Source organism: Salvelinus sp. IW2-2015, linkage group LG18 (genome assembly GCF_002910315.2).
Source record: "Salvelinus sp. IW2-2015 linkage group LG18, ASM291031v2, whole genome shotgun sequence".
Taxonomy (NCBI): domain Eukaryota; kingdom Metazoa; phylum Chordata; class Actinopteri; order Salmoniformes; family Salmonidae; genus Salvelinus; species Salvelinus sp. IW2-2015.
In genome coordinates this window covers 26,587,789-26,608,701 of record NC_036858.1, presented here as the reverse complement: position 1 = coordinate 26,608,701, position 20,913 = coordinate 26,587,789, and the positions used below count along the sequence as shown (strand labels likewise).

Genomic DNA, 20,913 nt, shown 5'->3' with positions numbered 1-20,913 from the left:
CATACCCATTGAGAAAGAAATTGTTAAACAGGACATATTTTATCCTGTAAGTTCCAGATAAACCATTGCTTAAAGTTGCCTAAACATCAAAATAGAAACAAATGCATACCTAATTGGGTGTGCCACTGTAGAACTTTCTTAAATTCAAGAGGAAATGTTCCCACTTCCCAGACCCTAGTCTTTCATTACAGACGTTAACATATCTGACTGATACAAAGTGACACAATTTGTTCCTATCCAAACAACTGTCAATATTAGTTACACAGACCAGACAGACAAAAATCAAGTGTTCTACACAACAACAGATGAGGAATAGCAGCAGACTGTCATAGTTACTGAATCAGATCAATCAGACCAATAACAGATCAGGGAGGTCCAGGTTAGAGATCATGTTCATTAGGCACAAAGTGGAAGAAAACGGACAAAATGAGGAACCACCTGTATTTGTCAAATCAGAAACACTCCTTTTGTTTTCCACTGTAATTCATGTTTTCCGCGGCATATCCTAATGAACACGACCCATAATTGACACAGTATGTGGTCAAACTGGGAATCATGCCCCATCCACCTGGTTAATGGCAACTTGAATATCCCAACAAAGCAGAGCAGAAGGCACACTTTAATGGAGAAAATAAGAACAAAGACATGAAACCACATAATACCTTAACAATAAAGAAGATGGATTCATCACCAAAAGCTGACAGAATCATTATGCACCATTATGAATTCACTGTGCTTTTCAAAAGAGGCAAAGAAAGCAGTGTCCACTACGACTCTTGCGGGTCAAAAACGAGCCCATGCTTAATGCTCACCCACTGCACTCAGCATCAGAGAATCTTAATCGTTCAGTGTTTTGTGAATTTGGGTTGAGCCAGGTCGATGACTGTCTGAGCACCTGCAAAAAAACAACAAAACAGTTATTCATATTTTTGTACATATTTTTCAATAGGCCAATTATAAGTCATATGCAAATGCAGTGACATTTTGCTATTCAATAGCAAGCAATGTATGTATGCATCATCCTTACTCTATGCAGACTCCTCGCTGGCTCTCTTGCGAGACTGGTCACCTCTGCAAAATAAAAGGAAGCATTGTCAAAAACCAGGGTTGTGTTCATTAGGAACAAAACACAAGAAAACGGTCCAAAACGGGGATGTACTATCTGAACTTGTCTAATAAGAAACGCTCATTAACGTTTTCCTAAAGGACACTACCCTGGTGGAATTATTATTATTATTTTTGCTAAACTCTGCATTATAACACTCACCTGGGAAAGCCATTCAGAGAGAGCTCCATTTGTAGTTTCTGGTCATGAGCAGCATAGTCGGAGAGCTGGGATTCCACTGTCGGCGGGTTGATTTGAGGAATGAATCCAGAGAAGAGAGCTGGGGCTAAATGTGCCCAATCTGAAACAGGTAGCCAATAGTCATTGTAATGGAGGTCATAACACATACAGGGCAGGTGTTTTATTGTGAACGTTTACCTCTCCAACTACAAGTGGGAGACACAAATAGTGCTAAATCAGAGTAATCTATATTTCTCACAGTTTTGATTACTGCTACACTCGTGTTTGACAGTTACAGTAGTTAAACATTTCACTAGTGGATGTAACTATTTAGGTAGCAGCATGTGTTGTGGAATTCTAAAAAAAGACAGAAAGGAAAGGGCACCTGGCCGAAGAGTATACAGGCCTTTCACGACACTGGCCATTGTTGAAGGTCTGACTTGAAAAGGCATGGAATGGGCTTCGAGGAGAAGAGCTAAAGGAAAAACAGAAGAAAATAAAATAATAATTAAGCATCAACACAATTTTACAAGATGAGTAATAAGCTAAATATTTTGGGTTTGGCCTGCACAGTTGACCAGTCCACTGTACTCACGTATCAGCGTGTTCACATGTTTTTCTGCAACATGATCAGTAAAAAGCTTCATGAGATCTTCTCGCAGGTGTCGGTTTAGCTTCGTTTCAATGTAGAACTTATTCTTAGAAATGAAGAAAAACATGCTCGTATGTAGGGTTGCACATTTTGGGGAAGTGGAGGTGGAAACTTCCCGTGGGAATTAACAAATATATGGGAATTAACAGGAAAATATGGGAATTAACAGGAAAATATGGGAATGAAAATTAATACCGTTTAAATGTAGATGTTTTTTGCATTGGATATATTTACCATATCATATGGGAGACAAACATAAACCGTTTACATTTATCATAAGTAGACAATGGCAAATGATTCATTCCTTCCAATAGAGATAAAAAAAACAATTTAGTTACGAATGGAACTTTAATTAAATGAGTTGACTCTTCACAAGGGATGATTTCACTGAACAACAAAATAAAGGGAATATTGATGTGATGGAAGAATGCACTGTGCATGCAGAGGGTTGCAATTCCATTGAATTGGGGATAGTTTACCAAAATATGCCACAAGACCTAGAATTGCCTTATGTGTATCCCACAAAAAAGGTTCACTGTTGTAAGCTAACTTTTTTGATGAATTTAAGCAAAATTCCCAGGCTAAACTTCATGGAAAATGTCCGGAAAAATTCAGCAAATTTACCTGGAAAGTTTCCGACCCTTTGCAACCCTACTTGTATGAAAGGAGTATATGATTAAGGTCTGCCCTGAGTATTGACGGAGTAGGCTTTATCTGTATCCAGGAAACATGCCCAAAAAGATTTACTGGAAGGAATATTCAAAGGATGAGCACTTCATCAGGATACATACCATGTAGATGAATACAGGAACTATGCATTGAAGAGCATCTGTGTACTGAGTCAGAGCAATGTTGAAAAACTCAATGAAATTCCCTGGTGGAACAATCTGATAAAAGAGAATAAATTATCAGTGTTAATTTACTTTTCAGGTATTTACACAACAAAAAATGCAGTGAAAGGGGCATACTATCTGTATAATAAGAAACTTGTTTTTGTTTTCCATTGCAAATCTTTGAACAAGACCCAGGTTCTGTTTTCACTTACTTGTAAATCAGATGAAACTTGTTGAAGATGGGTAGTAATCTTCAGCATCAAGTCTTTGTACAGTAGCTCTGAGTGCTGTTGACAAACACACTTGTACACGTAACTGAAAAAGGGAAAGGAAAATTACCATTAAAACTTTAAAAAATGTGACCGACCGGCTCAATTCGGTCTTATGAGCTAAATTTGAAATTGTGTTTTTTACATTGGATAAAAGTAGAGACTCAGAGCTAGAAATTGGTATATCATACAATACAGTTGAGGAACAACGGGAAAGTTTTTGTTTTTTTACACCTTTATTTAACTAGGCAAGTCAGTTAAGAAAACATTCTTATTTTCAATGACGGCCTAGGAACGGTGGGTTAACTGCCTTGTTCAGGGGCAGAACGACAGATTTTGACCTTGTCAGCTCAGGAATTCGTTTTTGCAACATTCCGGTTACTAGTCCAACGCTCTAACCACCTGCCTTACATTGCACTCCACGAGGAGCCTGCGTGGCAGGCTGACTACCTGTTACGCGAGGGCAGCAAGAAGCCAAGGTAAGTTGCTAGCTAGCATTAAACTTATAAAAAACAATCAATCTTCACATAATCACTAGTTAACTACACATGGTTGATGATATTACTTGTTTATCTAGCGTGTCCTGCGTTGCATATAATCGATGCGGTTCTCATCAAATCACAGCCTACTTCGCCAAACGGGTGATGATTTAGCACTGTCGTTGCACCTAACCATAAACAACAATGCCTTTCTTTAAAATCAATACACAAGTATATATTTCTAAACCTGCATATTTAGTTAATATTGCCTGCTAACATGAATTTCTTTTAAATTAGGGAAATTGTGTCACTTCTCTTGCGTTCCGTGCAAGCAGTCAGGGTATAATGCAGCAGTTTGGGCCGCCTGGCTCGTTGCGAACTGTGTGAAGTCCATTTATTCCTAACAAAGACCGTAATTAATTTGCCAGAATTGTACATAATTATGACATAACATTGAAGGTTGTACAATGTAACAGCAATATTTAGAATTAGTGATGCCACCCGTTAGATAAAATACAGAACGGTTCCGTATTTCACTGAAAGAATAAACATTTTGTTTTCGAAATGATAGTTTCCGGATTCGACCATAGTAATGACCAAAGGCTCGTATTTCTGTGTGTTATATTATAATTAAGTCTATGATTTGATATTTGACAGAGCAGTCTGACTGAGCGATGGTAGGCAGCAGCAGGCTCGTAAGCATTCATCCAAACAGCACATTCGTGCGTTTGCCAGCAGCTCTTCACAATGCTTCAAGCATTGAGCTGTTTATGACTTCAAGCCTATCAACTCCCGAGATTAGGCTGGTGTAACCGATGTGAAATGGCTAGCTAGTGTTGTTCCCCTTGCTCTGCAAGGGCCACGGCTTTTGTGGAGCGATGGGTAACGATGCTTCGAGGGTGGCTGTTGTCGATGTGTTCCTGGTTCGGGCCCAGGTAGGGGCGAGGAGAGGGACGGAAGCTATACTGTTACACTGGCAATACTGAAGTGCCTATAAGAACATCCAATAGTCAAAGGTAGAGTGGGGCAAAAAAGTATTTAGTCAGCCACCAATTGTGCAAGTTCTCCCACTTAAAAAGATGAGAGGCCTGTAATTTTCATCATATGTACACTTCAACTATGACAGACAAAATAAGAAAGAAAAATCCAGAAAATCACATTGTAGGATTTTTTATGAATTTATTTGCAAATTATGGTGGAAAATAAGTATTTGGTCAATAACAAAAGTTTACCTCAATACTTTGTTATATACCCTTTGTTGGCAATGACAGAGGTCAAACGTTTTCTGTAAGTCTTCACAAGGTTTTCACACACTGTTGCTGGTATTTTGGCCCATTCCTCCATGCAGATCTCCTCTAGAACAGTGATGTTTTGGGGCTGTTGCTGGACAACACAGACTTTCAACTCCCTCCAAAGATTTTCTATGGGGTTGAGATCTGGAGACTGGCTAGGCCACTCCAGGACCTTGAAATGCTTCTTACGAAGCCACTCCGTTGCCCGGGCGGTGTATTTGGGATCATTGTCATGCTGAAAGACCCAGCCACATTTCATCTTCAATGCCCTTGCTGATGGAWGGAGGTTTTCACTCAAAATCTCACGATACATGGCCCCATTCATTCTGTCCTTTACACGGATCAGTCGTCCTGGTCCCTTTGCAGAAAAACAGCCCCAAAGCATGATGTTTCCACCCCCATGCTTCACAGWAGGTATGGTGTTCTTTGGATGCAACTCAGCATTCTTTGTCCTCGAAACACGACGAGTTGAGTTTTTACCAAAAAGTTATATTTTGGTTTCATCTGACCATATGACATTCTCCCAATCTTCTTCTGGATCATCCAAATGCTCTCTAGCAAACTTCAGACGGGCCTGGACATGTACTGGCTTAAGCAGGGGGACACGTCTGGCACTGCAGGATTTGAGTCCCTGGCGGCGTAGTGTGTTACTGATGGTAGGCTTTGTTACTTTGGTCCCAGCTCTCTGCAGGTCATTCACTAGGTCCCCCCGTGTGGTTCTGGGATTTTTGCTTGTGATCATTTTGACCCCACGGGGTGAGATCTTGCGTGGAGCCCCAGATCGAGGGAGATTATCAGTGGTCTTGTATGTCTTCCATTTCCTAATAATTGCTCCCACAGTTGATTTCTTCAAACCAAGCTGCTTACCTATTGCAGATTCAGTCTTCCCAGCCTGGTGCAGGTCTACAATTTTGTTTCTGGTGTCCTTTGACAGCTCTTTGGTCTTGGCCATAGTGGAGTTTGGAGTGTGACTGTTTGAGGTTGTGGACAGGTGTCTTTTATACTGATAACAAGTTCAAACAGGTGCCATTAATACAGGTAACGAGTGGAGGACAGAGGAGCCTCTTAAAGAAGAAGTTACAGGTCTGTGAGAGCCAGAAATCTTGCTTGTTTGTAGGTGACCAAATACTTATTTTCCACCATAATTTGCAAATAAATTCATAAAAAATCCTACAATGTGATTTTCTGGAATTTATTTTCTCATTTTGTCTGTCATAGTTGAAGTGTACCTATGATGAAAATTACAGGCTTCTCTCATCTTTTTAAGTGGGAGAACTTGCACAATTGGTGGCTGACTAAATACTTTTTTGCCCTACTGTATATGAAATACAAATGGTATAGAGAGAAATAGTCCTATAATTCCTATAATAACTACAACCTAAAACTTCTTACCTGGGAATATTGAAGACTCATGTTAAAAGGACCCACCAGCTTTCATATGTTCTCATGTTCTGAGCAAGGAACTTAAACGTTAGCTTTCTTACATGGCACATATTGCACTTTTACTTTCTTCTCCAACACTTTGTTTTTTGCATTATTTAAACCAAATTGAACATGTTTCATTATTTATTTGAGGCTAAATTGATTTTATTGATGTATTATATTAAGTTAAAATAAGTGTTCATTCAGTATTGTTGTAATTGTCATTATTACAAATAAGAAAAGAAAGAAGAAAAAAAAAAAAAGAGAAATCGGCCGATTAATCGGTATCGGCTTTTTTTGGTCCTCCAATAATCGGTATCGACGTTGAAAAATCATAATCGGTCGACCTCTAGTCTACACCCATTCAGCATCGTTCACACCCTCTAAAGCCTTAGCCCCACCCATCTCTAAGGATTCACATATGAGGCCATGTGCTAAATAAACAAATATTTCAAGACTCTCGTAAAACGCAGAGTGTTGTCAGATTGTCAGTTCGTAAATTCGGAACGTTCAGAGAGCACACTGGACGCTCTGGCCGAGGAGTAGGGTATTGATCTGAGCGTTCTGACCTAACAGCAGCATTCAAGCACCCAAGCTAATTGGCTAACGTTGGCTAGCTACTTCCAAACACAAATGAGAGAACAGCTATTCTGACCATTTTACTCGCCCTAGCAGAGCTGGTTAGTCTGTTTTTATGTTATCCAGAGCATTGATAACTGCAACTCTTCTGCTGACAACAATTTAAATCAGGCTTTTTTGCCAACGTTTACTGACACCGGACATATTCAACAGGTGTTGAGCGTTCGTAAATTTGTCAGTTATTCTGCGCTCTGGCACACTCAGACGAGAGTGCTCTGAAATCGGAGTAGATAGCCAGAGCGAATTTGCCAGCTGTGTCTATCGACAGTTGACGCAGTGACATCATTAACATTCTATTGAAATGGTTACTTGCATAGTGGAGTCTTTTGTTTAGACATTTAGCTTGCTAGCTAAACAATGAACCATAATCCCAACTCCTAATGTCACTACCCTGTATGAATCTGCATGTAGCTAACCAACCAGGTTCAATGTTAGCTAGCAAACATTAGGCTATAACTAGCAATGTAAATGGCTCTGAGATACAAATAATATACCTACACAGAACCTACACAATGTTAGGTAGTGAGCCAGCCAGCTAACATTAGCTAGCTAGCTAACAGTACACTAACTTGAAATGAAAAGACTTTGACAGAATTAGAAATGTGCAATATCTGAAAATGTAGCTAGCAAGACTATTTTACCGGTATATATGGATGGACGCTTCTCCCCCTCTGTCACGGATGCTATGGTTGCCCTTAGTTTGAATCCGGAGACAGACGTTTTATATATCTGCATATTTGAAATCAAATGCCAGAATTTTCTCCATCTCCTTAGCTATCACTCTAATTCCAAAACTTGGTCCTCCAGAAAATAGAGAGCAACACTTATGCAGTTCTGCTACGTGATATATATATTTTTTAAGCTGAGTTAGAAAGAATTACCTACACATACTGACCAGCTCATGTTATAGACAGAAGCAGAAGCATGCTCAATGGCAGACCAATCCAAAACTCATCTCTTGGCATGTCCAGCCCACTCATTATCTCAGCCAATCATGGCTAGTGGGAAGGTTTCCACGTTTTCTGTGGCTAAACTAACTAGGCCTGTAATTTAACAATTGTATTTGTATTTACAGATGGCATACATGTTTGTTATTAAGGCATTTCTGCCCAAAACTGTATTTAGATTTTTTTTAATTTACTACATTTACGTTCAAATGGCTTTCCTGTGAAGTAGTGATGCACGACATATGCCTAGTTTCCTGAAACGAGTCACAAATGGCAATATCTCCCCTCAGAAGTCTCACATGTGAGTAGTACAGCAGTTCCATGTCTTAATTTCTTTCAAAGCTACATAAGATATCAATACAGTCAGACAGTTTGTGTCTCACCTGTATATCTGCTCATATGAAATGGAGATGTGGTCCATGGGGTTTTGTATCAGCAGGTGGTCAATGGCTTTCTCCAGGTTCGGCCAGTATGTGGTTCTATAGTCCTCTTCGGTCATTGCATTCATTACTGAACCACAAAATGATAAAGATTAGGTTAATTTCATAACACAAGCCTTAGCTCTGCCCTGACATGACAATAAAATGAATTCCAAACAAGGACTGTCCGACTGAACAGTACAAGGGTCATTAGCTGAGGAATGCTCAACTCTGTTCTCTATATATCGAGGCGGAGTTGAGCTTTAATAACTGGTGTGGGATTTGACAGCAACAACATTTAGTCAAATTCAGCCAATTCCTCTAAAAATTTCAAATCTGAAAACGCTTCAGCGGGGTGCTGAAATTCATACTTCTAATAAAAACGTATTTAATACAACCACCAAATTTTTCCTCATTTCTGTTGCTCAGCGCATGTGCCAATTTAGCTGAGGAACCCTTAACTCCTTTGTCTTATATTTAGGCAGAGATGAGTTTTAATTACTGGTCACAGGATTTGCTAGCAACAACTTTGAGTCATCAACATCAGTCGATTCTTGTAAAAATGTAAATTCTGAACACACTTCGCTGTACCTATCTTTGTCCTGTACAACTGCAGTGCTTCCACAGTGTGGTGAAATTCAAACTACTAATAAACTTTTATCGAATACAACCACCGAATGTTTCCTCGTACTACGTAAGCCGAGATTCAATTGGGTCCATGCAATCCGGTATCCTTGGGACGTCTCTACCCTAAACCTAACTTTAAACCCTACCTTAACATTAACCATAACCCTTACCGTAACCACTTAAACTTCAATGGGGTAGGGACATCAAGGATCCCGGATAACATGGACCCAATTGAATCTCAACAAGGAAAAAGTTGGTGGTTGTATTCGCTAAAAGTTTTTATTAAAACTTGGAATTTCTGCACCATGAGGAAGGACCAGAGTTGTACAGGTCAAATATAGGTAAAGGTAAGAATTTACTGACGGTGACTCAATGTTGTTGCTAGCAAATCCTACGACCAGTTATTGAAACTAAACTAAGCCTCTATATAAGAGAATAGAGGTTAGGGTTCCTCAGCTAGTGCCAATTGAATCTCATCGTACGTAGTACGAGCAACACAAATGAGGAAAAAGTCAGTGGTTGTATTCAACAAAAGTTTATTAAAGTATGAATTTCAGCTCCCAGTACGGACCACAGTTGTACAGGTCCATCATAGTTAAGCGTTATCAGACTTTACATTTTTACAAGTACTGACTGAAGGTTTCTATTGACCCAGGTTTATTTGACAAAAGCAATGTGGCAAAAAAATTGTAATTGAAAGGCAGATATAGGAGACATTTCCTAAAGACAAACAACATTTTATCCGTGGGACAGGGGTGTTTTTTCTTTTGTCTAACTTACTTTGTGAAAAGTGATGGAAACTGTTTTTCTAATAAATGATGATTGCAGAATACTTTTGAAGGTACGCGGGGCACGTGACGTAACTACACTGCTCAAAAAAAGAAAGGGAACACTTAAACAACACAATGTAACTCCAAGTCAATCACACTTCTGTGAAATCAAACTGTCCACTTAGGAAGCAACACTGATTGACAATACATTTCACATGCTGTTGTGCAAATGGAATAGACAAAAGGTGGAAATTATAGGCAATTAGCAAGACACCCCAATAAAGGAGTGGTTCTGCAGGTGGTGACCACAGACCACTTCTCAGTTCCTAATGCCGATCCTGGCTGATGTTTTGGTCACTTTTGAATGCTGGCGGTGCTTTCACTCTAGTGGTAGCATGAGACGGAGTCTACAACCACACAAGTGGCTCAGGTAGTGCAGCTCATCCAGGATGGCACATCAATGCGAGCTGTGGCAAGAAGGTTTGCTGTGTCTGTCAGTGTAGTGTCCAGAGCATGGAGGCGCTACCAGGAGACAGGCCAGTACATCAGGAGACGTGGAGGAGGCCAACAACCCAGCAGCAGGACCGCTACCTCCGCCTTTGGCAAGGAGGAGCACTGCTAGACCCTGCAAAATGACCTCCAGCAGGCCACAACTGTGCATGTGTCTGCTCAAACGGTCAGAAACAGACTCCATGAGGGTGGTATGAGGGCCCGACGTCCACAGAGGGGGTTGTGCTTACAGCCCAACACCGTGCAGGACGTTTGGCATTTTCCAGAGAACACCAAGATTGGCAAATTCGCCACTGGCCCCTGTGCTCTTCACAGATGAAAGCAGGTTCACACTGAGCACGTGACAGACGTGAGAGTCTGGAGACGCCGTGGAGAACGTTCTGCTGCCTGCAACATCCTCCAGCATGACCGGTTTGGCGGTGGGTCAGTCATGGTGTGGGTGGCATTCTTGTTGGGCCGCACAGCCCTCCATGGCTCGCCAGAGGTAGCCTGACTGCCATTAGGTACCGAGATGAGATCCTCAGACCCCGTTGTAGACCATATGCTGACACATGCACATTTGTGCCTACTGGAGGTCATTTTGCAGCTCTGGCAGTGCTCCTCCTTGCACAAAAGCGTAGGTAGCGGTCCTGCTGCTGGGTTGTTGCCCTCCTACGGCCTCCTCCACGTCTCCTGATGTACTGGCCTGTCTCCTGGTAGCGCCTCCATGCTCTGGACACTACGCTGACAGACACAGCAAACCTTCTGCCACAGCTCGCATTGATGTGCCATCCTGGATGAGCTGCACTACCTGAGCCACTTGTGTGGGTTGTAGACTCCGTCTCATGCTACCACTAGAGTGAAAGCACCGCCAGCATTCAAAAGTGACCAAAACATCAGCCAGGAAGCATAGAACTGAGAAGTGGTCTGTGGTCACCACCTGCAGAACCACTCCTTTATTGGGGTGTCTTGCTAATTGCCTATAATTTCCACCTTTTGTCTATTCCATTTGCACAACAGCATGTGAAATTTATTGTCAATCAGTGTTGCTTCCTACAGTGCGACAGTTTGATTTCACAGAAGTGTGATTGACTTGGAGTTACATTGTGTTGTTTAAGTGTTCCCTTTATTTTTTTGAGCAGTGTATAAGCTCTACTCCACATTTAAAGATGCACTATGAAAAGGTGCCAAGATGGCGGCTTGAACAGACGCTTTTTTAGCAAGCTCCGTACCAAACTTCAGAAAGATTGTGAAAAAAACAAGTTTACAGTCATTACTATTACTGTTTTTATTTGTTCAAGATTTAAGACCTTTCCTGTGACTGGAATAATAATTTGATAATTTATTTCGGCATGTCCATGCAAAGTCGTGACAAAAAAAGAAAGGAAGAAGTTAGCGGTTCTATTGCTAATCAACAAGAAAGAAACGCGCTTATAGGCCACTGCCATAACTACGCTTGGCCTATGGATATCATGATGCTTTCAAATGCTGTTGAAGATGACGAATTCCTCTCTTTACCGGTTACTCTGTGCAAACCTCCACCCTCCAAAAAACCCAACATGAACTCTGACATCGTGGCTACCCTCTCCTTACTCATCAACTCCAGGTCTGACGCCATTGAGAAAAATGGTAGGCGCGAACAGCATAGTTATCGAAGGCTTGAAAAAGACTGGAGTTTGCATGTGGTGAAATCAAGGATGTGAAAACGAGAGTGGCAAAAGTTGAAAAAAAGTGTGGAAAAGAATAACAATGTCTACCATAGACGTCTCAATGATCTGGAACAATACACAAGAAGATGGAACCTGAGACTCTACGGCTTGCCAGAGGTGGAGAATGAAGATGTGCGAGGAGAGGCTATCCGCATCTGCCAAGAAGTTATGCCTGCAGAGAAGAACAAAGTTGGTGATACCATCCACGTTGTGCATAGCCCCGGCAAGAAGCAACAGCAAAACGATTCAAGACCAAGGGGTATCATCATCCTCTTCACTGCCAGATTCTACAGGGATGCAGTCTGGAAAGCTTCTAGGAAGAACACCTTCCTTCAGAGCCATGGTATGCGTTTCGCCGAGCATCTCAGCCCGGAGGACATAGAAAGAAGGAACAAGTTGCGGCCAACGATCAAGATAACACGACGTGAGGGAAAGGCTGCTTACTTCGTCGGAGAACGAGGCTTCATCAACGGTTCAGAAATCCATATTCCTCCCTAAAATCTCACCAGAAGGAACAGATTGATGGTTTCAGCCATGGTATTCTCATTTTCCTTATATTGCTTACCTAACAAGCATCAGTTGACTATTTTTCGGAATACTCAGGTACTTCAATTTATTAGTTTGTTCTTGTATGACCAGAAGACCTATTTTGTTTACAAACTTAAGACTGAAAGCTGTATTTATTTTTTATGTATACAATAACTAAGATACTGTTTTAAAAGGGCATAAAGGTCTGCTCTGACTTTACACGGTTATAGTTCTATTGAGTTATTAATACTTCATTCCAAGTGAAAAAGGTCTTAGGAATATGTATATGTAAAACATTTTTCATTAAATTCTTTTATGATCAGTTTTCATATGCACATAAAATAGTAGGTACCCTTTTATATAAATTATTATTTTGTATTTTATTTCTCAGAATAGTTTCTGATTACACTAGAGGGTTTTTAGTCTCTCTTACTACAAGAACCCTTGGTTTGGTCTCGAACATAATTTTCAGTTGAGTTGAATTTCAAAGCCGGATAACATCTAGCTCAAAGTTTATGGTTTAAGCTATTTTCACTTTAAGTTGACTTAAATGGTGCAGATCTCGGTTCCTTATCGTTTACGTTCACTGCTCCTACGTCTTTGACTCATCCTACTACAGTTTATACTTTTATATAATCTTTGTTGTTTTGTCTTTGTCTATAGTTTCTCTTAATGCTAGGGGTTTAGGAAACAATGTGAAGCACAAGGCCTTATTTTTATTTGCTAAACAATTTCAAACAGATTTTTGCTTTTTTCAAGTCTCACTCAATTTCGGCTGATGCCAACTTCTGGAGGTCGCAGTGGGGCAACGATATTTGGCTTTCCCATGGATCTGAACGCTCCGCTGGTGTCACTACAATGAAAAATACCTTTGGTGGTAATATTCTACACTTGGAATGCGACCCCTTTGGTCACTTTATTTGTCTTGTGATCAGTTACAATGACATTACGCTCAAGAGTGTAAAGTTCTACGGGTACAACACCAAACATGTGAATGATGAGTTGCTTGAATCTATAGAGAAACATATACTTAATTGGTTATCTAAATTTCCCAATTCGTTATTATTGATAGGAGGGGACTTTAACATTACTATAGATAATTCAACTGACAGATGGCCCCCAGGTAGGCCAATCAATCAGAATTTGGGTTTAATACTTTTTATGCAAAAGTTTGATCTTACTGATATATGGAGAGAGAGGTTTCCGGCCGACAAATCATTCACTTGAAGTAACAAAACAGGTTCCAGACAATCCAGAATAGATTTTGGGCTTATATCCAAATGTATTGGTAGTGAGTGTTACTACAAATATTTGTACTACTCCCCTCACAGACCATAGGGCCATTTACATTGATATCAAAATATTTACCCCTGATACTAACCTTGGTAGAGCATCCTACTGGAAGCTAAATAGCTCATTATTAAATAATTATATATTTAAATTTGAGGTTAAAGATCTGCTCTCACACTTTTGGGAAAGGGCTTGTGAAGAAAAATCTTATTGCAAGAACTGGGAGCTCTTTAAATTTGAGGTATCCAAATACCTTGGAAAATATGGTAGTAATCTTGCTAAGACCAGAAGAGCTGAGGAGGAAAAGGTGATCATTAAGACAACTTCCCTTTCTCAGAGGTCCCCAGCCGGCCTCTCGGAGGAGGAGAAGATGGAACTGATTGAGTTACAAAATAAACTGGATAATATATATAGATTAAAAGCAGAAGGAGCCTTTATTTGATCTAGGAAAAAATGGATTGAGGGACAAAAAAATGTATCCTATTTCTTTAGACTTGAGAAATTTCACTCTAAAAATAACACTATCCATAAGTTAAACATTGATGGTGTTATTACAGATGACCAAAACTTAAATCGCTAAATACTGTAGACATTTTTACAGACAATTGTATAGCTCTACGTACTGTCAGGAATCCACAGATTTGTTTTTTAACTCACTGAATAATGTTCACTCTATCAGTGATATAGAATCTAAACAGTGTGATGAACCCATCAAAGTTGAAGAGATTATAGAGTCTATCAAACATCTAAAGAACAATTAATCACCAGGTGTTGATGGAATTACATCAGAATTTTACAAATTATTTCTGAACAAGTAGCTCCCTTCCAATTTGAAGTCTTTTTAGAGAGTATTAAAAACAATGTTCTCCCTCCTACAATGAGTCAGGGGTTAATAATACTGATACCTAAGCCTATAAAATAAGTGTTGCTCATCGATAACTAGCGTCCAATTTGTCTTCTTAATAATGACTATAAGATATTAGCCTTACTACTTGCAAAAATAATTAAAGAAGTCCTGGATGCAATCATTGATGAAACACAGTCTGGCTTCATGAGGAACAGACATATTTCTAACAATGTCAGACTAGTATTAGACGACATACTTGACTACGCAGACCTAATAACCGAGGATAGCTTCATATTATTTTTTAGATTTTTTATAAAGCATTTGACACAGTAGAGCATCAGTTCCTCTTCCACTCCCTTGAGAGACTTGGCTTTGGGGATTTTTTCTGTAACGCTATTAAGACTCTATGCAAATGGTAACAGCTCTATCAAATTGAAATATGTCACTTCACCTAGATTTGAGTTAAAGAGAGGAATTAGGCAAGGTTGTCCTATCTCTCTGTACCCGTTTTAATTAAAATCACCCAACTTCTTGCAAATTCTTTAAATAATAGTCCTGTACAAGGTATTTCCATAGCTGGTAAAGAAATTATTATAAGCCAGCTGGCTGACTATACCACACTTTTTCTGAAAGACGCTAACCAAATTCCCATATCGATCAATGTGATACAATCCTTTTCCAAAGCGTCTGGTCTATATCTTAACATTAATAAATGTGAACTCGTGGCTGTCAAAGATTGTGTGACACCTTCATATTATGGTATTCCAGTAAAAGAAGAACTTACATATTTAGGCATAACCATTACAAAGGATCAGAAGTCTAGAGGCTTACTACATTTTAACCCTCTTATTAAAAAACCCCAGAAGAAGCTACATCAACGGCTACAGAGGGACTTATCTTTAAAAGGTAGAGTCCTAATAACCAAGGCTGAAGGTATCTCTAGACTAACATATGGCACTATCTTTATATCTTGACAGTAAAATAAGCAAGGAGATAGACCAGATGCTTTTCAACTTTTTGTGGAGAAACCGTACCCATTACATTAGGAATTTTCTGGACTTTAATACCTTAAATAATACTTTTAAAATCAATTGGATAAAACAATTCCTAAGAAGACCCACTTCTATCTGGAATTTTATTCCTCATCATGTTCTCTACTTTTGGTGGTCTTAACTTGTTTTGTTGTTTTGCAATTATAATATTGACAGTTACAGTGAAACGTTCTGCTTTTCATCGGCAGGTTTTCTTGTCATGGTCCTTAATTTATAAACACAATTTTTCTGCACACATATTATATATGGAATAATCAGGATATATTGTATAAAAATACTTCTTTGTTTTTAGAATATTGGTTCCGAAATAATATCCTATTGGTGAGCCAACTGGTAAATGCAGAGGGTCTTTTACTCAGCTATAAAGATTTTGCAATTGTTTTAGATACCATTCCCTCAGGTGTTGCTCTATTATTCAGGAACGTGTCAAGACCTGATCCTCAGAGCCTACCTTCTATTGACCCTGTTGACTTAGCAGTAGGAAAGATTTGTTTCTCTTTTGGTCCATTCAACAACAGAGCGATACGAACCTTGTTTCAGCAGGATGTTGTATATATACCTTGTCACGCCTTATTGGAATGGATTTATTGATAATATCTGTTGGAAAAAAGTTTGGATGTTGCCACACACATACCTACTTGTTAACAAAATTAAGGAAGTTTCCTTTAAAATTATTCATAAATGTTATCCTGCCAACCACTATATGAAGAAGTTTAAGGAAAACATCAACTCAAATTGCTCCTTTTGTAATGACCACGCAGAAACAGTGTTGCATCTTTTTTGGCATTGTATTCATGTAAGAAAACTGTGGCAAGACATCAGTAGATTTATAAATTTATAAACTTACACTATTGTGGAGAGATGTACTGCTTGAATTCTTTACCTACGATAGGAATAAGCTGAAACATTATGTAATTAATTTCATTATTCTTTTGGCCAAATTTCATATTCACAAATGTAAATTTACAAACAAAAAAACAAATTTTCTTACCCTACAAAAAGAAATTGAACTGTATTTTAAGACAATTAAATACTCTACTAACAAAAAAGCTGTTAGATTTTTAAGTGTATGCATGTCCCTTAAGGTCATTGTGTAAGGTGATACTGTACCCCCTAGCTCAATTGTCCATTGTATATCATCTATATATACACTTGTGTTCCCTCATGTACTCTCTGTATTGATTTGTTGTTAATAAAATTAAAATAAATTTTAAAAAGATGCACTATGAAGAAATCGCTCCGCCATTTCCTTGTTGCTAAAAGTTAACCTATTTTCAGTTTGTGACAAAACAAGCAAGTACAGTGTAGATAATCATTGCACCATCTAAACCACTGTGAAATATTTTCCCTTAACCAATAATATTGTACTTTCAGCTGGTGTACAAAACTGAAAGTAAAAGAACAAAAACGAATCGTAAAGGGAAGCATATTAATATCCAACATAGAACAGATCAACTGCTTCTTAGACTCGCTTTCAATGAGAATGACAGATCTACAACACACATTTCTGTGAATTTTGGTCAAATCACCCAAAAATGACATATTGCAAGTTGAATTCTAAATTTCTACTACATGCAAAATCTACTTTTTCAACTATACAAATAATGTTTCTTTGTTGTACAACGATTATCCTGACGCCTAAATTGCTTGTATGGTTGGTTGGCAAGTTTCACCATCCAATTATTTCAGATCTACAGGAGTGCAAGTTTCACCATGGCACGAACCGTGCCTATATGTTGGCGTATGAGAATTTAGAACAACAATATTAGTAAATTAATGCATTCTATCCATGCTCGCTTTCGCGGGATACCCGAGACATGAAAAAGATAGGACATACAGGCGGTCGCCAATTTATTAATGCACAATTTGCCTAAACGGATAATGGAAACACTTCAACCACTACATTTTTATTTGATACCTGTTTTTTGCGGGGGGGTTTTGTTATTGTTGTGACGTCATTACGTCTAGTTGTTTTTATCGACAAGGTAGTTCAATAGAAACGCACGGTAGCAAGCAATTGGAGCATCTGTTTTCAAAATGTCGCCAAAAAAATAAATAATAATAATCACTCGATAAGTTAATGGAAACATAGCTAGTGTTGTTGCTAACAAATCTCTTCACCTAATATCAAAACTTTGCCTCGATATAAGAGAACGTAGTTGAGCGTTCCTCAGCTAAAAGGTCATATAGTAAGTAGCTAACTTACTCCACTGACGTTTAGGCCAAAGGCAATGCCATGGAATATTTGCATGACCAACTACATTCCCATCCCATATCAGTAAGTCAAAAACATGATAAACATTAAAACACGATGCTTTCAACTTACGAAACTTTGAGGCGGAGTTCAGGGTCAGTTTCCCTGCGATTGAAGCTGGCGATGCGCTGTCAGTCTCGCTGGTGTCACTGTTCACGCTGCTAGAGTCTGAATCCACGAACTTTGAACCACTGCTGGAACTGGAACAAATATTTGCGTGATTCTCCTGCGTCGCTACCTCTCGCGTGCCCAGAACCGGAAAAACTGGTAGGGTCTGGGGTTCATTTGACAGTCCGGTCCTGAGATTGTGGACTTGTCCACTGGCACTGTTTTCACAGTAGTTATGGTTGTGGTCGTCATTTAGACCAGAACTTTCTTCTTCCATGTCCTCCATGCTTTAACCTTTCAAGTTGTCTAATGAAAATCTTCATGAATTTGAAGTTCGGTAAGAAAAATGTTGTTTTTAGAGCACCATCGCTTTTGCACCTTGTACACGCTAGCTGCTGTATGGGGAAGTAAATTAAATGTTTTACGACACTTTGCAGCATTTGCTTTTAGGCAGAGCTGGCGATCGTCACAAGTTACCACAGCCACAAAGTCAGAAGGCCCACCTACATAAACCAATCAGATGAGGGAGTGTGCTGACGCGTATGCCTGTTTCCGGTTCGTTGGAAACGACCAATGACACAGTTTTATAATTGTTCATATTCTTGATGACTTTTGTTTTTTTATGGGAGAATGTGCTGCTCGGTTTCCTTAACCATAATAAGGATAAAGATTTTTTTTTTTACCTCATAAATCTAACTGTGCTTATGGCAAACTTTCATATTCATAAATGTAAATTCACTAAGAAAAAAACACTCTTCCATGTTTTCTATAAGGAATTCGAGACCATTAAGACCATTCAACATTCTTCTAATAAGAAAGCTGTTAAAACAATCAATATGTGTGTTTCTTTTAAGGTCTTTGTATAATCTGTAATTTGTTGCACCCCCTAGCATATGTTATCATTGTCTATCTGTATACCTCTTGTATGTATACTGTTTTTTCTAAATAAAAAAGGAAAAAATTGAAGAAAAAAACGAAAAGATTAAAAAAAAAACGACCAATGATGTGTATGAACGCACATCAGTTGAGGCAGTTTGATGACTCGTATGCCGACTGGCTTGCAAGGGCCTAGTCACAGAGTTTATAAACTGTACTGACTTTGGGGGGATGAGAAACATGCTTTTCTTTTATTTATTGATCCATCAATGATTTGGTTATTTATTAGATAAGGTAAAACCAACCGTTATAAATGCAAAGTGTTAATCAGATGTCTTATTCAAACTCAGCTTGCAAGCTTACCATGATGTTGGGCTCCCAAGTGGCGCAGCTGTCTAAGGTACTGCATCTCAGTGCTAGAGGTGTCACTACAGACCCTGGTTTCTTGGCTGTATCACAACCGACCGTGATTGGGAGTCCCATAAGGCAGCGCACAATTGGCCCAGCGTCATTAGGGTTTGGCCGAGGTAGGCCGTCATTGTAAATAAGAATTTGTTCTTAACTGACTTGTCTAGTTAAATAAAGGTTCAATTTAAAAATATATATATATTTGCCCTTACTCAAAGTTACCCAAAATAGGTTTACTCCAATATCTGTGAAGGGAGGCCTTCAATGGATGCCTGCCATCACTGCCTAGATTGGAGAGCTAAGTATGAGAGAGTGGAAGTATTGATGTGTTTGTATTTATCCGTTGATATACTGGCCAGTATCATAATCCATATTTCATCAACTTACAGTTATATGCATACTTTTATGAACACCAGTTATATGCATACATGACCGTTATTCTTTAGTAGTTGTGTGAATGACAGTATGTGATGTAATTTTGTTGTATTATCATTTTGTTCTCTTTTTGTGCCTGAGTTGCACCTGTGACAGAGGGGAAGTGTATTTATTTGAGTGCTATGGGGTGGGCCTTCAAGTCTCCTGGGTTCTGGGCCTGGGAAAATATGTGTGAGGGTGTCTCCGTGAGGAGCCCTTCTGTATTGCCATCAGTACCATAATTAGTTTATTATTTTCAGCTTGAGGGCCACGTAAGAAGCTTAAATCTCCCTTTACTTTTCGCATGATACCACGTGGTCCTGAGTTTCATTCAATACAGTCCAGGCAACGGCCTGTCTGTGACATTTGGTGGCAGTGGTGGGATGAGTTTTCTTACAGTGATAGTGAGTGAGATAGACGGGGAAGGGACCCCAGTGAGGGCTCACAAGTCAAAGCGACAGTGCAGAGAGGCTAAGCAGCAGGTCGGTTTGCAGAAGCTAGATGGGAAGCTACCGTCTCCTTGGCTGGTGCCGAGGGATATTGTGAAGCTTCAGAGGGAGGATGATAGCCTAGCTAAGCTGTTTGAGAAGGCAGAAAAGTAGCAGTCTGGTGTGGTGAGTGACTTCACTGTTGTTGATGAGAAGTTGTACAGAGTAGTAGAGAAGGGCAAACAGTTGGTGTTGCTAGTGCAATGCAGGGCCAGTGTTATGGAGTTGAGCCATAGTATCCCTATGGCTGGTCATCTAGGGAGAGAAAAGACCCTTGCTCGCATACAGCAACGGTTTTATTCGCCTGGATAACACAGATTTTTGCCAGTCATGTCCAGTGTGTCAGGCTACAGCTCTTGTCAGGATCTCAGAGAGGGGACCTTTGTATCTGCTGCCAGTGATTGAGGAGCCATTTTCACGTATTGCCATGGATATTGTGGGGCTTTTTGTACCAAGCAGCTCAGGAAACAAGTACATTCTAGTCATATGTGATTATGCAACACATTCCCCTGAGGCTTTTCCTCTGAGGAACATCAAAGCTAAGCAGGTAGCCAAAACTCTAGGTAATTTTATCACATGTGTAGGCCTACCTTGAGAAGCAATCACAGATCAGGGCAGCAATTTTATGTATACTTTCCTGAAGCACATGTACAAGTTCTTAGGTATAAAGCCCATACGTAGTACTCCTTATCATCCAGAAACCGATGGGTTAGTGGAACATTTCAACCAGACCCTCAAGAGGATGCTCCAAAGATTTGTGGATTAGTCTGGTAAGGATTGGGACGCGTGGCTGCCCTATCTGCTGTGATCGTTTAC

The 20,913-nt window shown here is 39.5% G+C and overlaps 1 protein-coding gene across 1 annotated transcript; it reads right to left on the bottom strand.

Annotated features, from left to right (window-relative positions):
- Nucleotides 1-379: 379 nt before the first annotated feature.
- Nucleotides 380-18,306, bottom strand: LOC111978403 (CDK2-associated and cullin domain-containing protein 1-like). Its single transcript, XM_024008461.3, has 9 exons — nucleotides 17,876-18,306; nucleotides 8,202-8,328; nucleotides 2,983-3,085; nucleotides 2,729-2,824; nucleotides 1,881-1,983; nucleotides 1,671-1,760; nucleotides 1,268-1,406; nucleotides 1,028-1,071; nucleotides 380-895 (listed from the first exon to the last, which is right to left on the bottom strand). Exons 1-8 carry the CDS (start codon nucleotides 18,195-18,197, stop codon nucleotides 1,029-1,031), a joined length of 1,023 nt encoding a protein of 340 aa, XP_023864229.1. The 5' UTR covers nucleotides 18,198-18,306; the 3' UTR covers nucleotides 380-895; nucleotide 1,028.
- Nucleotides 18,307-20,913: the final 2,607 nt, after the last annotated feature.

What these genes read in the sequence shown, in the direction of transcription:
- LOC111978403 (XM_024008461.3), bottom strand. Translation starts at nt 18,197, where the DNA reads ATGGAGGACATGGAAGAAGAAAGTTCTGGTCTAAATGACGACCACAAC. An exon ending in GAACTCCGCCTCAAAGTTTC is followed by an intron (nt 8,329 to 17,875) that starts GTAAGTTGAAAG and finishes TTTGTGGTTCAG; the next exon opens with TAATGAATGCAATGACCGAA. An exon ending in CCTGTATACTCTTCGGCCAG is followed by an intron (nt 1,407 to 1,670) that starts GTGCCCTTTCCT and finishes TACCTGTTTCAG; the next exon opens with ATTGGGCACATTTAGCCCCA.